Consider the following 20,203-nt stretch of genomic DNA (forward strand, 5'->3'; position numbering starts at 1 on the left):
GTGGTTCCGGGGCTGGGGTTGGTAAGGTCGGGCCATGGTGGGGCAGAGGTTGGGAAGATGGCGTTGCGAGGTTGGGCACAGCGAGGCTGGGGCTGCGGTCAGGCTTGGGCGCCTCCCGTGGGCGGCGGCTGCCCGGAGCTCTCTGCGGCCCAGGCCCCGCGGCTGCTCGGACGCAGGTAATGGCTGCCGCTTCCGGCTTCCCGGTTTTCCTTTGGGCTGGGGTCGCGCTCATCCTCGGGAGCCCAGCGGCGGCGATGGCCGTGGTGGACGACTAGGGCCCCGGCTCTCAGTTGTCCACGAGTTCGTCCCTAAAGCTGCCTCCTCTCCGCCACGCTTTTCCTTGGTCCTTCGTTCTCTTCTCGCTTCTGAGGGTGTCGCCCCGGCCGTGCGCGGTGGCCGGCTGAGCCCGGCCGAGTTCTCCAAGTCTTTCCCAGTCGTTGCGAGGGACGTGGTGGGAAGGGGAATAACTTCTGGGGGTTAATTGCGTGTCTGGTTCATATTCTTGAGAAGAAAAACACTGAACCCGCTTTTTAGTGAAGCAGTCACAGAGCTGGTAGGGTAGCTGAAGTCTGATTTCATTTCCTGTGGCTGGTAATCGTAAAACCCGTGCCCCACCCGTGTGCCTTCTTAGTGCTCAGAATTAAAGACAGCACGGAGTCGGGGGAAAACCTTGCCCGAGAGAAGCCTTTTCCTTCCTTCCTTCCTTCCTTCCTTCCTTCCTTCCTTCCTTCCTTCCTTCCTTCCTTCCTTCCTTCCCCTCTTTTCTTTTTTTTCTTTTCTTTCCTTTCCTTTCCTTTTCCTTTTCCTTTTCCTTTCTTTTCTTTCTTAAAGAGTTGAGACGCAGGTTATTGATTGATGGCTTTGGAAAGAAAGTCATCCTAATACTGCTGAGGAAAGTCCATGGCCTTTCAGGTCGGCCAATTTTGCATTAGGTGTAATAAAAGAAAAATTTCAACACTTGAAGAACTAATTTCGACTTTGAAATTTCAACCAAAGATTTCAACTTTGTGATTTCTACTTGATTTGATGGGTCAAGAACACCAAGGAGCCTGAGGTCTTTGTCAACATGTGGGCTAGTCAGTGGGAAATTAAGATTCGGCTTGGTGAAGCTACCACGTGATCTTAAAATTCAGCTGCGGTGGGCATAGGCCTGTAATCTCAGCTCTTAGCTCTGGAGCAGGAGGACGGTGAGTTGTAGCCTGGGGAAAGATCTTTATTGAAAATAAATAAAAGTAGAAGTCACCTGGACCGTTTGTAGAGAGTGTTGTTTCTCAGGTGTAACCCAAAATCAGAACCAGGAAGATGATAAAAGGGGAAGAACTTTTTTTTTTGTTTGTTTTTGACAAGCTTCCCCAAGTGAAGTTCATCAACATTTATGGAAAAGGTTGCATACAATATAGCCTACAGTGAAGTCTCCATGACCCGGGGTAACAAGTTCTTCAGGCATTAATTAAACAGCCTGGTGTGAGCCGGGTTCATTGGTAGAGTGCTTGACTAGTATGCGCAATATCTTTAAGGCCCTACGCACAAAACTTCTCAAAGTAGTATAGTCCAGGTTCAGTTTTCGTTCAGGCCTGTAATCCCAGCACCTGGGAGGTGGAGATTGTAGGATCCTGCTGTCTCAGCTCCCTCCCCCTAATATATGTGATAATGAAAATTCATATGGAAAATTTGAAAGTGACATTTTTGTGGATGCATGGGAAAATGCGTCAGATGAGGATGGGTGAGCCTGAAGTACTGGCTTTGCTCCAGTCTCCTGAAGTACACGCTTACTAGGGAATGGAGTTCTTTCTTGGCGATCATTAGCCTGTTCTGAGTGGCGGTGGTTCCTAAATTGCATGCAGAATGATCTGGGCCTTGTGGCTCTAAAGAGGGCCCAGGAAATTGCATTTTACAGGCATTTTATGTTGTGATTTAGAGGCCTGTAAAAATTCAAAGTCTCAAGGCACCTGCCGAAAATTGTTTCCATAGTTATAGGAGCTGCAAGATTTTATGATAGAAGATTTCAGTAGTCCACAAGTACTAAAATACTTATTTGGTCTTTCACAGGAAACAAAAAATCATAGGCACCTAAGTTTGAAAGCAGAAATATGCATGATTTTCCAATTGAATGAAATCCAAGGGAAGCAAGTGGCTGATTGGCACCTCTGTGGGTGTAGTTTTGTTAGGTTTAAATGACAGTCTTTAAAAAAAGTTAGGTAAGATACTCCACAAAGTAGTAAATCAGGCCTATTGTTTTCATTGTCTGTTAAGATGTGTTTCAGGAAAATAATCTCGGCCTTCAAGGGTTGATATGTAGCCAGGCATGGTATTTCATGACAGTGATTCCAGCACCCAGGAAGAGGATCCCTGCAAATTCAAGGCTAGCTATGTGTGTCTACATAGCAAGCTCCTGGTCAGCCAAAGGAAGCTACATAGCATGACTGTCTCAAACACAAAGTGGGGAGGATTTGTAGAATTTCCTTCCAAGTCTCCAAAACCTGTTTTCAAGTAGAATGATTCTTATCAACCATGTCTGGAGTATTAGGCTATTTCTTCTCAACTTTGTTAATAAATGTAGCAGTACCAACCTGTGTGTATGTATAAGTTGTATTTATACTTTCATGCTTACAAACAATTTATATTAAAATTACTTTTAACCTCATCATTTAGCCAACAAACAATACATGGATATGAGTTTTCTATTTAAAGTTATGCCTTGGGGCTTGAGAGGTAACTTAGCAGTTAAGGGCACTGGCTGCTCTTCTAGAGGACCCAGGTTCAGTTCCCAACATTCACATGGCAGTTCACAACTGTCTAACTCCAGTTTCAGGGGATCTGGGTTCCTCAGGCAGCAGACATGTACAAACACAGACACACATGTAGGTAAAACACTCAAATACACATAGACAGAAACATTAAAAAAATTCCTCGTTTCCAGTTTTCCTCATAACTTTTCACCTTATGCATTCATCTGAATGAGTAAAACTAAATGTCTATGCTTTAGAGTTTCAGTGTAATTTTCAAACTTCAGAATTGTAAATGATTGATGAGATGCAGAAGTAATTTTTTATTCGAATTGACTTTTTTTCTGGGTATGGTGGTACAAGTCTGTAATCTAGTATTCAGGGGTCTGAGATTCAGGGGTCAAGAATTAAAGAACCACCATCCTAAGCCACATGAGACTTTTATCTTTAAAGGAGAAAAAATAGTTGATAAGTTTAAACTGTTGAATTCATATTCTTCTTAATTCCTGTTCTGGTAAGAGAACTCAACAGTCTTGAACTACAACTCTAGGTCTGTATAATTAATAAATTCTGGTAATGATTCTTTGGTTTGGTCCAAAGTAACATTACATGTTTTGATTACTTACTGCTTTATTTATTAGATCTACTTTTGCTCTTTAAAATCATTGGGTTTTAGAGAGATAGCTCAGCAGTTAAGAGCACTCACTGCTCTTGCAAAGGACCTGGGTTTGGTTTCCAGCACCCATGTGACTGCTCACAACTGTCTGGAACTCCAGTTTCAGGGGATACAACACCCTCTCCAGGCATCTGCTGGCATCAGGTATGCATACATATAGGCAAAACATCCAGACACATAAAAATAAAGCTTTTGGGACAGGAGAGATGGGTTAGTGGTTAAGGGCCCTGGATATTCCTCTAGAGGACTCATTCAATTCCCACCACTCACCATGGGTGGTTCACAAATTACCTTTATGCCAGTCCTAGAAATATGTTAGTCCTCTTCTGGCTTCCACAGGCACCAGGTATGCATGAATTGCACAGACATACATGTAGACAAAGCACTCATCCATATAATTAAATTTAAAACAAAGCTTTAAAAAGTCCCTTAGGTGTGCATTTGACTATAAAACTGATGATAGTTTAGATAAATGGTAGTTACTTATCTAAGGTGTTTTGAGGGAAGTAGCTGCTGTCTTGACTCTATAGTTTGAAAATGGTAAGGTTTAAGTGTAAATTCCTTTGACCTTTCTCTTGGCTTTAGGTATTCCTTATTCAAGCCAGTAGGAGGTGTGTGTGTGTGTGTGTGTGTAAGAGAGAGAGAGAGAGACAGACAGAAACTAGGGATGTGTATTCGCCTTTCAGTTAGTCAAAATTCTGGATGATTTGACACATATAGCATACTGAAAACTGGAAAAATGAGGTATGGGATTGGCTGTTCAATGGTGTTTGCTCATCAGACTGATAACTGTCATTGAAGAGAGTTGGCAGCATTGAAGGGAGTTTAGAGTTATTTAGAGCAGCCTTAGCATTGGTTGAATGAATGGATAATCCTCTGAAATCCAATTTTTAAATGTAATCCAGGCATGAAGGAGGGGACACTAGACTAGGAACAAAAAGCTCTGTTTATTTATTTTGAGACATAGTCTTACATAGCTCAGTGACCTCAGACTCCATATGTAGCAGTCTGCCTCCCTCCATTTCTTGTTTGCTGGGATTACAGGTGTGTGCTATTATGTTGGGGATTGAACCCAAGCCCGCATGCATGTTAGTCAAGTGATCTACTGACTTATATCTCAGTCCCCCCCACTTCCTTTCCTCCCTTCCCCTCTTTTCTTTCTAACAAAACTAGGGCCTTCAGGTGTAGTCTGGGCTAGTCAGGAGCACACTATTCTTCCTTAGCCTCTTGTTTAGGGTGTGATGAGAATAAGAGCAAAAGAAAAGAATTCTCATGGATTGAGTTTGCGTAGATAAAGGAATTTAGAGCCTTTGAGTGCATGCATGTCTACTACTAAGGAGTTCAGGAATAGAACCATCAGCGTGAAAGATCAGTTTGAAGAGTAGAGCACACAGACATGCAGAAGCGGGACCTGGGGGCTATGGTTAGTAGTGTCAGATGCTTTGAGAAGGCCAAGTTAAAAGGATTTAAACAGCAAGATTGTTTTTGAATGTGGTTGGTGTCCCTCAAACAGTGAGATAAGGGGAGAGGTGGGAGGAGTCTGTCACTTCCAATGATCAGTACTCATCAAATGAAAGTTACGGTTGCAAGGAATGTTTCTCTTGGAAACTGACCAAAATTGAAACAAAGTTATGTGTGTTGAAGTTGACAGTTTATGGTTCTACTAGGTAGGAGAGACCTCCAACCCTGGGGGGTGAGTATGAGGACATGCTCAAAAAGTAAAATAGAGACACAAAGAAATAGTTTACAACTTCTGTAGTTTTTTTCTCAGACAACAGAATCCATGTGGAGACTAGAGGAATTCTTTTTCAGATTTTATAAAGTAAAGCCCAGTGGTGCGCTCTCTGAGCTACTCTAGTTTGTGTTGTATTTTTCCCGGGAGGATTAGGGTGACTCTTTGATGGAGCTCTTCACAATTGATGGCTTCTGGCAGGGGTTCGGGTGGGGAAGGACTCCGTTTTCTTCAGGAGGCTGGCCACTGGCAGTTTGACCGTACTCCAGTGGGTAGGTATATGGGCAACACAAATTGGACTTGACATTTTTCCTTTTTTTTTTCCTTTGGGGTAGGTGGCAAGGGAGGTAGGTGGGGTGGACATGGGAAAATGGGGAGGTGAATGTGATCAGGGGCATTATGTGAATTTCTCATGATAAAAATATGTTGGGGGAAAAAAGACACCTAGTTGAGATTCTTTGCTCTTGTTGGATTGCTGTGAAAATCAAGTGAGATGATAACCAGGCTAGAGGAGGCTCCTAGAGATTGCTGTCTGTGAGCCGCACTGTTTCAACCAGGTTCCTACCCGCCCTCCACAGGTATAACTTCCTTCTTCAGCAAAAATGTGGATTTAGAAAAGCACCAAGAAAGGTTGAACCTCGAAGATCAGACACGGGGTCAAGTGGGGAAGCATATAAGAGAAGCGCCTTGATCCCGCCTCTGGAAGAGACAGTCTTTTACCCTTCGCCCTACCCGATACGGACTCTCGTGAAGCCCTTTTTCTTCACTGTTGGGGTAAGAGCTTTGTATTCAAGTACTGCCCTGGGTGGGTTTCTGTAAGAACAGAAGGGTGGGGCTCAGTGGGACTAGGAAACTGGCCTGGGGATTCAGATTAAAGAATGAATCCAATAATTGCTTTCAGAATTCAGACCTATTACATGAGCCTTGAGGAAGACATTTCTGGGCTTCCTGTTTCATATAGCATTTTAGGCGGCACTTAGTTGGTATTTTATTTATCTGGAGAGCTGTGGCTAGAAATAGGCCTGGATGCCTGACGTTAATAAAGGAGCACGGAGCTGGGCGATGGTGGCGCATGCCTTTAATCCCAGCACTCGGGAGGCAGAGGAAGGCGGATCTCTGTGAGTTCGAGGCCGGCCTGGTCTACAAGAGCTAGTTCCAGAACAGGCACCAAAAACTACAGAGAAACCCTGTCTCAGAAATAAAAAATAAAAAATAAATAAATAAGCACGTTAGACCACTGTGCTAGGTGGAATACGGTCTAGAAATGTATTTCCTTTTCAGAGTATTTAAATATTTTCTCTAGTTCACAGGTTGTGCATTTGGATCAGCTGCTATTTGGCAATATGAATCATTGAAATCCAGGGTCCAGAGTTATTTTGATGGTATAAAAGCTGACTGGTTGGATAGCATACGACCGCAAAAGGAAGGAGACCTCAGAAAGGAGGTGAGAATAAACCTTGCTTGCTTTATCCTAGCTAACCACAGTTTAAGAGTCTGATTATTTAGAAAATATTCTTTTTATATTTACTTTTTAAATGTTTATTGTTGTGTGTGTTGGAAAAAGGTGGGGGTGAGTGACATGGTATTAAAATGGTGGTCACAGAATGGATGTTTGGTTTTTTTTTTTTTGGGAGTGGGGAGGGTTTGGTTTTTTTTTTTTTTTTTTTTTTTAGATGCAAGGTCTTATTCTGTAGTCCTGCCTAGCATGAAACTCGAGATCCACCCACCTCCACCTCCCAAATGCTGTGAATAAAGGCATGTACTACCATGCCCAGCTTTTTATAGTGGGTTCTGGGGCTCGAACTCAGGTTGGCTGTCTTCTTACTTAATGTCAGCATTCCATCCATAGATGTGAAGTTGATAACATAGCATTCTTCTTTTGTGTCCTTTAAGCACAGTAGGTATTTACTAATGCATGTCTGGCAATGTTGTAATTGACACAATCACAAGTTTATCCTTCAACCTGCATGTGTCAGAGTCACCACAGAGAGTTAAAAAAGGTTCAGGGGCTCTTTTCTAGCCCTGCTGTAGTAGCCAGTGCTCACTTTCTTTACCCTGCTAAATTAGTTTGTAACAAGATCACAGAGATTGAAAAACATATGTATGTATGTATATGTACACACATACACGCACACACACACGCACGCACGCACGCACGCACACGCACGCACGCACACACGCACGTGTGCCTGTGGGCCTTGTAGACAGCCATCAAGTGGATTTTAAAGCTGCTCTGATGTTCTGTTTATAGCACAGTAGCCTATATGTTCTTTGCTTTATGTTCTGTGTTTGGGATGGGATGCCAGAAAGAGATGCAAATTTAGAGCTTGTAGAGTTGTATTTACTTTGTATGAAGCTGATGGCCTTCTTCTTAACTGAATTCTCAAAAAAGTTTCTAGATACAGTATTTTTACTTGTCAATACATACTGGGTACTGAGGCCATTGATGGCATACTTAATTCCACATCCATTTTTTTTTTTTTTTAAGATTTATTTTTTATGTACATTGGGGTTTTTGTCTGATGTATGTCTGTTTGAGGATGCCAGATTTCTTGGAACCAGAGTCACAGACAGCTGTGAACTGCCATGTAGGTGCTCGGAATAGAACTCAGGTCCTTTGGAAGACTAGCCAATCCCCAAGCCATTGTAACTGCTGAGCCATCTCTGCAGCCCCTCCACATCCATTGGTTTTCAAGCTTCATACTCCTCACCTGCTCAGCCTTGAACTCAGGGCCTTGTACAGGCTCAGCAAAGCATCTAGTTTTTGTTTGTTGGGCTCTTAAATTCTTTTTTTTTCTAAAACGTGTATTGTTTTAGCTGCATGTGTTTCTGTGCAACATGTGCGTTCAGTGTCCTCAGAGCTCAGAAGAAGAATGGTTCTGGATTCCCATGGAACTAGAGTTACAGATGGTTGTGACCCACCATGTGGGTCTGGGAATTGAACCTTGGTCTTGGAAAAGCAGTGTCTTATCTGCTGCGCCATTTCTCCAACCCCCAGAAGATTTATTTTTCTTACGTGTGTGTGCCACGTATTTGCAGGTGCCCCAGGCAGCTAGAGGAGTGTGACTGCTCCTGCTGTGAGTGCTGGGAACTGAGCCCAGGCCAGCAAGTGTGCTCACTGCTGACCGTCTCCATGGTTCTTTAAATTCCTTCCTGAGAATTACAGGTGATACGTATATAAAACCTTAATCCAAAGTAGCTCTCTTTTTAATAATAGTTAAACAAATGGTAGGTAGATCATTGCATTTAAAATCTATGTTTATTAAAGAAAACCGAAACAATTATGGGTACAAGATGAAAGATGAAGTCCTAGCCTGGCATGGTTGCTTGGGCCTTTGTCCCTGCTACCTGGAGATTTCTGAGTCCGGGAATTTGAGGAAAGCTTCAACAACAGAGCAAGCTCGTAGAAAGCAGATTCTCAGAAGCCCGTCTGCACCACTGCACATGCAGCTCAGGGACTTGCACAGCTACAGTTACAGGAATGGGATCAGTCTTGACTTTTCATATGAACGTCTGGCTCAGTTTCATAATTAGCGTTGTTTTTGAAACAAGATGTCAAATATGAGCTCAGACTGGCCTTGAATTTGTTATGTGTGCAAGGATGACCTTGAATTTCTAATCTTCTTGCCTCCACTTCCCAAGAGCTGTGCTGATATGTGTGAACTAGCAAATTGTTTTCTGTGTCCTGCTACGGAGCCCAGGACTGTGCATGCCAGGCACATCACAGCCCTAGAATAGTTCTTACTTAAACATCTTAGACATGGAAGCATTTCAGGTCGAGAAGTAGAGGCTGGTGTAATGCAGCCTGCTTGTCAAACAGTTCCCAGCACATCCTTTCCCTTCCCTTACTAGAGCATTGGGAAGAAGCCATCAGCATATTTAGTCCCTAAATATTTCAAAGTGTATTCTGAAAATGTAAGATCTTTCTTGTCTTCTGAAGTGAGTGATATTACTGCATTAAAAATGTGGCCCCAGGTATGGTGGCAGAGGCAGGCGATCTCTGAGTGTCAGGACAGGCAGGCCTCAACAGTGAGACTGACTCTTTAAAAAAATGACAATTTTAGTGAAAATTACAGTTCAAATTTTATGTTTTGAAGATTTAGTTTATTTTATGTGTATGAATGCCTTGCTTGCGTGTATGTGTGTGCACCATGTTCATTCCTGGTGCTCACAGAAGTCAGAAGAGGACACTGGATGCCCTGGAACCCGAGCTCCAGTGGTTATAAGCCACCCTGTGGATGCTGGAAATTGAACACAGTTTCTTTTAAGAGCAGCTGGTGCTCTTATGCATTGAGCAGTCCTCCAGCCCTTTCCTGCTGATTTGAGATGGGTTTTTGCCCTGATGTTCAGGCTTACCACCAGCTCCTGGGCTCAAGTGTTTCTTTTGCCTCAGCCTCTTGAATAACAGGACTTCAGGCACTTGACACCATGCCTAGCACCTAGTTGTAACTTTTTTCTTATTTTTTATTTTGTTTTATTTTAAGATACACATCTTGTGTGTATGTATACATGTGTGCATGTGTATGTGTGTGTGTTGGGGGAGGTGGCAGAGGCCAGCAGTATATGTTGGATATTTTGAAACTTTTTACAAAAGTTTGGGATATAAACTTCAATCCTCATAATTTTGAAGCAAGTTCTCTTGCCCACTGAGGCTTTTCTCCAGTTTTTTAGTTAGATTTTTTTGTTTTTTAAAAATTAAGTTTATTTATTTATTTTGAGTTAGTGTCTCATTGTATAGTCCACACTGTCCTGAAACTCACTATGTAGACCAGGTTGACCTGAAATTCTCAGAGATCTGCCTGCCTCTGCTTCCCATGTGCTGGGATGAAAGCCTTTTGCCACCACTGCCAGCTCTTAGCAATTTTAAACTTGATAGGACCTTAGCTGCTACATCTTGTAGTGTGGCTCTGTGCTTGTCTCTCTCGGTAGGCCTCACGACAGTGCTGCTAGCGAACCTTTATTACTGCATTCTGGCAGCACGTGGAGTTAGAAATGGATGTCTGAGCAGCGATTCTGTAGAGTGTCTGAGTGTAAAACATGCTGTCACGAGGACACAGATGCTGATGCAGACTTAAACATTTCCCTCAGCATAGCATAGAACCAGCTGTCGTCTTAAAACAGCAGATATAAGGTTGATTTGAATCTTTAATTAATTTTTTGTAGTCTTATAAATGCCTTACAACACATTCTTATTCTATCATTGAATTTTCAGTTTTATGTGTAATTGTGTGTCTTGTTTTCTGTACTGCATACACTATTGTGTTTGCACAGCATTTGTCAGTATTTAGCTCTTTTTCTCTGTAGTTAATCATTTATATTTATACCTATAATTAGGAAATTGTTAAAAGACATTTTCAGTAGGAGGAATGTTAAAATGAATATTATGTGGGAACAACAAGGGAGATGCTGAAATTGGATGAAATTAGTTACTTTTCAAGGACAGTAAACTTTTTCTCTAAAAATTGTAAAAGATCGTGATGCTTAGGAGACATGAAATTAATACTGTTAAAGAAGTTTTTGGTTCTCCAAGTTAAAATTGAGAAACAGTGTTGTGACCAAAAGCTTCATAGCGGTTGATAAATTTGGCTTGACAGGTTTCTTGGTCACAGCCACTATTATTTTAAAGAGTTCTGGAGTATGTAATACAAGAAAACGTTTCATTTGATAGGGAATTCTTTTTCTTAAATAGTTTCAGTCCTAAGAAAAAGCACCCGCCTTTCCCCTTAGTCTGAAGTGTTCACATAGAGTTATATGCAATTTTCCTTCTGTTTTAGATTAACAAGTGGTGGAATAGCCTAAGTGATGGCCAGCGGACTGTGACAGGTTTGTGTTAGCTTACACGTTTTAGCCATTCAAGGGAAGAGAAATCAGAACGAAAGGTATAGTATGTCACAGGCAATGGCTTTCATACCGTGCTCACTGGCGCCTTAGAAGACAGGAGTCTCTGTACCTACATATCTCTGTGATAGTGCAAAGTAGTGTGGAGGTGGGCATGGTCGCCCGCGTCGGTGGTAGAAGGACAGAAAGGTCAAGATCAGTTTCTGTTATATAGCAAGGCATTATCAAAGTCTGAATAAATGTTTTCAAGATGTCCTGGATCATTTTTCTAGTTTGTATATAGCATGATATCAACCAGATAAACAGTACTGCTTGTAAATATTCATGGGTAATTGTAATTTCCCAGCAAAGAAGGTGGAGGAATGCTGGGATATAGCATGGTTGGTAGAGTGCTTGCCTAGCAAGGCCCTAGTTCAGCTGCAGCACTGCACAGACTCAGAAAAGTGGCACATGCTTGTAATCCTAGCATTTGGGAGGTGGAGGCAGGAGGATCATAAGTTTAAGGGAATATAACAGGTTTGAGGCCAGCACTGAATACAGAAAACAAGAAAGAAGCCAAAGGAGACATTGCTCGAGTCCCAGAGGTCTCTAGTTTCTGAGCTGCAACGAAGAAGTTTCTATTTTGTAGATGAGGAGACTGGCTTCTAGAGAAGAACTTTTCTCTCCTTTTTAATTGTTTGAGAATTTTATTCATGTATAAAATGTGTGAAAAGGAACTTTTTGAAGTCAAACTGCTAGTAAAATAGAGGTTAGTTTTAACCCAAGTCCGCCTTCCTGCCTATTAACTCATGTTCAAAAGGTTCCCTTAAATGTGAGCATGCAGTCATGTAATTCATGCAACCATGGTGATTTTATTTTGTTCTGTTTCTTTTCACCCCTGATTTGAGGGGTGAAGAGACAGAATCTGTAGATCACACTGACCTGGAATTCAGAGATCTGCCTGCCTCTCCTCTGCCTCTTGAGGACTGGGATTATAGGTGTGAACCACCACACACTTTCTTCTTCTCTACATTTTTATGGAAAGACACGTCGGACTTTTCAATGTAGTAGTTTTATGATATTTTGTGGACTTAAAAACTTAAAGAAATGGATTTGTAAGTTCTGTACAGTTACATAAGTAGTAAACATGATTTCTAGAGAGTAGCCGGATACTATACTCTCAAACAGGGTTAGACTTATTGGTACTCTGTTTCTTTTAACTTATTGGTAGATAAAAGCATGTTTACATTTCTTAATTTAGACTATTTCTTCTATATGAGGTTAATTTTTCTTCTATAAGGTTAATTTTTCCTCACCTTATTGTAACCTGATGTGGTGTGATTGATATGCTTTCTTTAGAAAACACTTGTTTTTCTGAATTCATTGCTTTTTTTTTTTTTTTTTTTTTTTTTATAAATGACACCAGCTACCTTGAAGGTGAATGTAAGCATCTTGAGGACAACAGTGAGATTAGCCTATACTGTGTACGTAGTAGCGGCAGACCTTGAATCAGCTGAGTAAGGCTTTTCAAGTTGCCATAGCCAAGTTTGTAGAACTGATTAGGCACTGTGGTCTTAATAAATACAACCACTTCAGAGGTAGCTCTGTAGAGAAGCATATCTGTTTCCACTGAGATTAATATGTTTTGTTTGCCTGTTTTCAAAAAACAACCAAAATTAACAGCATTTCCTTAGGGTAGCAATATTTTCCTTTTTTTCCCCCCAAAATTACATCTATTTGTGTGTGTGTGTGTGTGTGTGTCTGTGTGTGTGGTGTGCGTATGACACAGAATGCCTATGTTGAGGTCAGAGGACAGCTATCAGGAGTTGTTAAACTGTGTGTGACCCAGGGATTGAACTCAGGCTGTCAGGTTTAACAGCACAGCCATCTCAGCCTCCTTCAGCAGTTTTATTGCATTTCAAAGTTGCTTGCTATGTTGTATGTTCCAGGACCATAGGTTTTCTCCCATTTAATATATGAAAAGGCCTGGGCTCAAACTTTAAAACTGTTTCTCAGCTGGGCATGGTGGTCCACACCTTTTTAGGAAGATCTCTGAATTCAAGCTAGCCTGGTCTGTTCAAAATTTTTCATGTCATCAGTAAATAGTTAATTAAAAGAAGTTAGAGCTGGAGAGATGGTTCAGTAGTTAAGATTACTTACTGCTCTTCAGATAATACGAACTTGGTTCCCAACACCCACATCCAGTGGCTTACACCCACCTGTAATTCCAGTTCCACAGGGCTCCAACTGCTCTGTGTGTGCACATACCCACATTCAGACACACACATAAATGTAATTAAAGATAATACAAATCTTTTAAAAATGTCAGGTACTGGAGATGTAGGTTAGTTGGTAGAATGCTCACCTAGCTTTCACATAGCCCTGAGGCCAGTTCTTAAACTGCAGATATTCATGAGTGGTAGTGTCTGCCTGTGAGCCTAGCGCTCGGAAGGTGGAGGCAGAGGATGAGGCCATGATTGACTACCTAGTGATGCAAGACTAGCCTGGACTACACACACACACACATACACACACACACACACACGGGGAGGGAGGGAGAGAGAGAAAGAGAGGGAGGGAGGAGGGAGGGTGCATGCATGCATGGTGAATTCGATTCAGCACTCCGGGAGTTAGGCTAAAGGATTGTGTTGAGTTTTAGCTTAGCCTGAGTTACATAATATAACCCCATATCTTAAAATCAGTTGAGTGCTAATTAAAAATTAGAATTCTATCCTAGAATCCTACTTTTTATGTTTTATTTTATTCATTTGTGTGGGTGAATGTGTGCATGTGTGCATGTGTGGGTGAAGTTGGAGGTGTATGCAGTATCATCTTTGGTCACATTCTACCTAGTTTTTGAGACAAGGTCTTCCACTGAACTGGAAACTCAATGATTTTACTAGACTGACTGGCCAGCAAGGTCCAGGATCTTCTGGCCTCCACATATATATTAATGGCTGTATATTATTTTCCTTCTTAGATCTTCGATGGGGTTGAAGACTAGATAATTGTAGTTACTTTCCTCTCCTGAATTGGCTAAGTTATTTATTATATAAGACTTAAGCTAGTTAGGATAGGATATTTGTTTTTATTGTATATAATTTTGTATTAGGCTTAGAACTCTCTTATTTAAACAAAAGGGGGAGGTGCAGTAGGAAGGCTTGCAGTCTGTGGTTACCCAGCTACTGGGGTGTGGCCTCTTATACTATATATGCGGATGCAGAGCCTGTGTCTGCCCCTTCTTCCTTTACCCTGGCTGCTTGTTCGGATTGTTGGATTGCTAGATTGTTGGATTTAATTTATGTCCACTGTTGAAGCAGAGAATTCTGATTTGTGAGTTTACCCCTAAGTAAATATCTATTTCCTCAGTTCTGAGCTAGTGTGGGATTTCTTTAAGCATCCGATCATCACTGATGATTGCTTTGGAGTCCTTGTGTGGCTGTTCTTGAAAAGTCACTTTTTTAAAGGTAGGGTAGAAAGCTCCTTTCAATTTGTTTTTTAGTTTTATTATTTTTGGAATGTATCATTGTTGTGTTATTGTTATTATTTCAAAAAAGTGTCTTCCTGTATAGCCCAGGCTTGCCTGGAACTTGCATCTATTCCCTGCCTCTGACTCCCAAGTGCTGGGATTATAGGTGTGGAATATCATATCTGGCTTTGGAAGTTTTCTTGGTCTTAATCAGAAATATCTCCATAGTCTCCAAGTTGACTAGGGTAAAAAGGTAGAGGTGCGTGCGTGCGTGCGTGCGTTTGTGTGTGTGTGTGTTTGTATACAGCCATGAATAAATATGTGGAGGCCAGAAGTTGGTCACGGCACTTCCTCAGTTGTTCTCCACCTTACGCCAGGGTCTTCACTCTACTGGAGCTCACTAGTTGACTAGCAAACCCCAAGATCCTCCTGTCTCCATCCATCCATGTGGGATTGATTAAAGGTGTGCATGACCGCTCTCATCTTTGTTTAAATTTTTAAAAACTCTTACATGGGTATTAAGGATTTAACTCAGTTCCCCGTGCTTACACAGCATCTTTACTGACTGAGCCAGTCTTCAGCCCAGAAAGAAGTCTGTGTACTTACTCTGTTGGTGTCTGTGAGGCAAAGGAGAAGTCTGAATAGCTTTCTTCAGAGTTAGACTTGACACTGGTGCTTTTCCGTTTTGATGACTTTCTCATTCTGCTTAGATTTTCAGCCTAACTTTGGGTGGGTGGGGGTGGGGATTCCCTAAACAACCCTGTAACAAGCTTTTTAAAATATAGTCAGAATTTCTTTTGTGGAACCGTCAGCTCCCCAATAATGACATGGAGACTTAATATTATAAAAGCTTGTCCTTATCTTAGGCTTTTTCCATCTAGCTCTTATAACTAAAAGTCTCTATTAATGTACATTCTGCCATGTGGCTTGGTAATCTCTGTTTTGTTCCATATGTCTGACTTAAAAGTCTCTGGCGATATCTGTGTGCCTAGGTCTCTCTTCCTCTCCCTGGAAATCCTGCCTATTCTCTCCTGCCTAGCTCTTGGCCGATTAAACCAATCAGAAGGCGCCTGAAGTGGAAGCACATCTTTACAGTGTACACAAATATTCTGCAGCATTTACCCCCTTTTGTCTAAATAAAAAGAAAAGGGTTTAATTCTAACACTGTAAAATTATATATAAGAAGAACAATTATCAGATATAAGTAAAAAAGGAAAGGAAAGGAAAGGGTTTTTTTTTTTTGTTTTTGTTTTTTTTTTTGTTTTTTTTCGAGACAGGGTTTCCCTGTAGTTTCTAGAGCCTGTCTTGGAACTAGCTCTTGTAGACCAGGCTGGCCTCGAACTCAGAGATCCGCCTGCCTCTGCCTCCCGAGTGCTGGGATTAAAGGCGTGCGCCACCACCGCCCGGCAAAAGGAAAGGTTTTAACTCTAACATAGTAAAACTATATACAATAAGGACAATTATCAGATAATTATGTTCACAATGTATAGTCCATGTATATTTTCAAATTCAATGTTGACAGAGGTTTCTGTCCCGCCTGGTCCTGCAGCCATTCAGTCCCAAAGAAATATACAGAGGTCTACATTAATTATAAACTGATTGGCTTAGTATCTCACGCTTCTTATTAACTCTTATAACCTATATTAGCCTATAATTCTTATCTGTGTTAGCCACGTGGCTTGGTACCTTTTTCGTCAAGGAAATCATGTCTTACTTGTTCTATGTCTGGCTTCCTCTCTGTCTGGGTGACAACTGCAGACTGACTTTTTCTCTTCCCAGAATTCTTCCTGTTGTCATTGCCTTACCTATACTTCCTGCCTGGTCACCCCACCTATACTTTCTGCCTGGCTACTGGCCAATCAACATTTTATTAAACAAGTACAAGAAACAAACCTTTACAGGGTAAAACCATTGTCCCACAGCAATTTGGAGAAAGTACTGTATTATTCATACTATTTTAATGAGTCCAAAGTTTTAACCTAAACCACTTTCTATCATAACTTATATTACCATCCTAAAGATACCATTTTAGACCTTAAAGCATCTTCTTAGATCAACAGTTTAATTTTTTATCTCTCAATCTTTATAAACTTTATATCTCTTTTGTAGGTTGTTTTAAACTGATAACAAAAAAGGATATAACTATCTAGTCTTCAGTCCCCATCAGAGACCCAAGAAGGATATAATATTACCTGAGTAAGCAGAAAGTGCAGAGCAAACAATTTATAAAACTATAAAATTACAGGGACAGTTGGGTGCCTGGACGGTCACCTAAGGATTAATGTTGGGGCATTCATCTTTGGCTTCTGTAGAATAATATCTGACAGACTTTTCTGTGAAGCAAGAATTTTGAAGGAGTGCCCTACCTTGTCTTGGCAAAGTTTGGCAGTCACTTTCTTTTGTGTCTTCCCTGTCCAGTTTGGGCAGCATACTGTCAGCAGTTGAGGCAAGGGGAGTTCTTGTCCAGTGACTAACCTTGCCACAAATAAAAGCAGACTATGTTAGTGTTTTGATTCCCATCATTCTGTTTAAAAGTAAATTGGTGCTGCCAGAAGCAGACATCTTTCACTGTCTTGAAAAGTCTTATGTTATTAAAAACATTTTAAATGCCATATTCTGTAGGTTTATGATGTGTTTGAAGACCATTTTTCTATTTAAAATTTATCTCTGTTTGACCTGGAATATGTACCTAACATGACTACATGTTAGATTGGTGTAGATGACTAACTACTAACTTGTGTGTCTTTATGATACTAAACAGCTTTCAAGAACTAAAACTTTACATTTTTAAATGAGCTGCATAGGTGTAACACCTTAAACAAGAACAGAAAAATATATAAAGTATAACAAAAGTAACCCTTAAATTTGTATCAATATACAAAATCCTTACCAATGTAAAATATTTCAGACTAGTAGTTGTTTGTTCAAAAGTAGACTCAACAATTTACCCTTTTATCCCATCCTTTTTATACTAAATTCCCCCTATTTTTCCTTTAGAAAGAGATCCCTGAATCTAATCTCCATTGCTCAGTTTTTTTTCTGACCATGACCAACAACAACTTATAATCAACCCCCTAAACAATAATAACCATCCATATTCCATTGAACAACCAAAAGCCACCCATCCCACCTCTTGGGAATGTGAGCATCGTGTTTTCTAGACTGCTTCCTGTTGTCTGGGGGTGATGGCATCTCTAAGAGACCCTGAGAAAACTGGGTAGAGACATGGTAGATACTTGAAGCTGATAGGCTGGCCAGCCTGGAGTACACAACCCAACACCAGTTAGCGATAGAGACCCTACAGCAGCAAGGAAGGCAAGAATGATTCTGAAAGTTGTGTGTGTGGTTCTGCCATCAACAAATAACTTTGTCAAAATAAAAGCCAGTTCTTAGAGCAATTGCAGCTTTCCAGAAAAACCTTGATTTACCACCATGTGACGGTTTTGACACTTTAAAGGTATTGACATGGTTTGTGCTTCTAAGCACACTCCCCCTTACCAAATACATAGTGCACTCATGTAATTGTGGCAGGGGAATGCCAGGTGGACTGGATCAGACTTTCTTGGCTTTTATTTAACGTTGTTCAATTCTATTTTGTAGGTATCATAGCTGCAAATGCTCTAGTATTCTGCCTATGGAGGGTCCCATCGCTGCATCGAACCATGATCAGATATTTTACATCCAACCCAGCATCAAGTAAGTTTATCTTGTGTGAATTTATTTTTGAGGTAGAAATAATATGGAAAATATGCTTTGTATTAATCAGAATGTTAGAAGAATGAGTTATTTGTCAGTAGTTAAGCACAAAGTACAGAGGTAAAGCCTGTGAGCTCCTTGAGGAGAAGGACTTTGTCTCTCTGCTGTGATCCCCAGAGGCCTGCAAGGTACTTTACACACAGTAGGTGCTTTTCCTTCCTTCCTTCCTTCCTTCCTTCCTTCCTTCCTTCCTTCCTTCCTTCCTTCCTTCCTTCCTTCTTTTCTTCTTCCCTTCCTTTCTTCCCTTTCTTATCTTTCTTCCCTTTCTTTCCTTTCTTCCCTTTCTTTCTTTCCGATCTGGGCCAGGCATGGTGGTACAACCTTAATTTCAGCACTCGGGAAAGCAGAGGCAGGAGGATCTCTGAGTTCGAGGCCAACCTTGGCTACCTAGAGAGTTCTGGAACTTGTTGGGCTACATAGTGAAACCCTGTGTGCTCCCCCCCCCCCCAAAAAAAATTAGATATGTGGCTGGAGAGATGGGTTAACAGTGAAGAACACTGACTGCTTTTCCAGAGGATCAAGGGTTTATTTCAGTCACCCACATGGTGACTCCTAACTGCCTGTAACCTCAGTTCCAGGATATCCATTGCCCTCTTCTGACCTTGTTGGGCACCAGGGACACATGGACATATAAACAGACAAGCACCCATACACTTAAATTAAAAGAAATTAAAATAAAGATTTTGAAGTTAAGATCTATAATCATTACAGGCTTATTTTTTTTGAGGAAAATGTTACATGTAATTTTGTGTCTGTAATTGAAGTAATTTCCTCATGCTATAGTGATAAGGACAAGTTTTTGAACTTCAAAATGTTCACTGGCTGCTTAAGTAGAGACATCTTAGGAAATGCTCTGTTAAACCATCTCATTTAAAGTTTTATCTGACTGTTTTGGATTCTTATGCTTGATTTAATAACAACAATGAGACAAGCTTAAAATGAGCAAAACTTATGGCCTAGTATTGCATGTTTATCATATTCTTTCTTCTCTCATAGAGGTTCTTTGTTCTCCAATGTTGCTGTCAACGTTCAGTCATTTCTCCTTATTCCACATGGCAGCAAATATGTATGTTTTATGGAGTTTCTCATCTAGCATCGTGAACATTCTGGGTCAAGAGCAGTTTGTGGCAGTGTACCTGTCTGCAGGTAATAGCTTTACTCTGAGAACTCACTTCCCTACAGAAGAGACAGAGGAATGGTTACAGTGATATTCTGTACACAGCAAATACTTGGGATGGATTTATTTATTAAACGTGTGTATAGAACAGCATCACAGACAAATGGAATTGTTCCTTCCCTGCTTCTCTTCTGATAGATCCCCATGTATGCTTGGTTTTCAGTGAATCAAGCTGAGACTCAGGAATAGAGTGCTATTTAAACATAGCATTTTTATCTCCCTGGACATTGGTTTTGTAGTTCAGATCAGCCATCTTATAGATAGATGGTTTTCAGACTTCCCAGCTATCTTCGCCATGTGGTTTATTTCCCCCAGTGTGTTCAGTTGTTAGAAATCTTTAGATTAGCCATCAGAGTAATTTGTGTTGGACTGAAGACATAACTGTGGTGTGAAACCCTTACCTAATGTGCACATGATTTAGGTTTGGATCCTTAGCACCAAAAAATTAGTGAGTGTCCCTGGGAGTGGTGGTGGCTTATGCTACAGACCAGCATTTGGGAGACTGAGGTACAGGGTTTCATGAAAGTTTGAGGCCAGCCTGGGCTTCAGAGTGGCAGCCTGTCTCTAAACAAAACAGTAGTGAGTGTGCTCTGCTCTCTGTAGAATGGCATATTGGCTATCCTTGGTGGCCTCTTCTCCACATCTCAACTGGGGAACTGTAGCATAGGATTCCAGGTTGCCACTACTGCAGAATGAACAGTTGATCAAATTTTACTTTTATTTTATGTATATGGGTGTTTTGTGTAATAGTTGTAGTAGCAGTAGTAGTATGTTTTTTACTCTTTTTGCTCTTTGTAGGGCCTGCCACCCGGCTCCCAAATAAATCATACAGAGACTTATTCTTAGTTAT

At 41.0% G+C, this 20,203-nt stretch overlaps 1 protein-coding gene across 1 annotated transcript in view; it reads left to right on the forward strand.

The window, feature by feature from the left end:
* Parl (presenilin associated rhomboid like) overlaps positions 1–20,203 on the forward strand; it is a 28,876-nt gene continuing 8,673 nt past the window's right edge. Inside the window, exons 1-6 of the mRNA XM_038345772.1 lie at positions 1–176; positions 5,713–5,908; positions 6,438–6,578; positions 10,909–10,957; positions 18,021–18,116; positions 19,173–19,322. Of these exons, the coding sequence (XP_038201700.1) occupies positions 58–176; positions 5,713–5,908; positions 6,438–6,578; positions 10,909–10,957; positions 18,021–18,116; positions 19,173–19,322 (751 nt within the window). The 5' untranslated portion in view covers positions 1–57. The remainder of the gene's footprint in view (positions 177–5,712; positions 5,909–6,437; positions 6,579–10,908; positions 10,958–18,020; positions 18,117–19,172; positions 19,323–20,203) is intronic.

Source organism: Arvicola amphibius, chromosome 10 (assembly GCF_903992535.2).
Source record: "Arvicola amphibius chromosome 10, mArvAmp1.2, whole genome shotgun sequence".
NCBI classification, from domain to species: Eukaryota; Metazoa; Chordata; class Mammalia; order Rodentia; family Cricetidae; genus Arvicola; species Arvicola amphibius.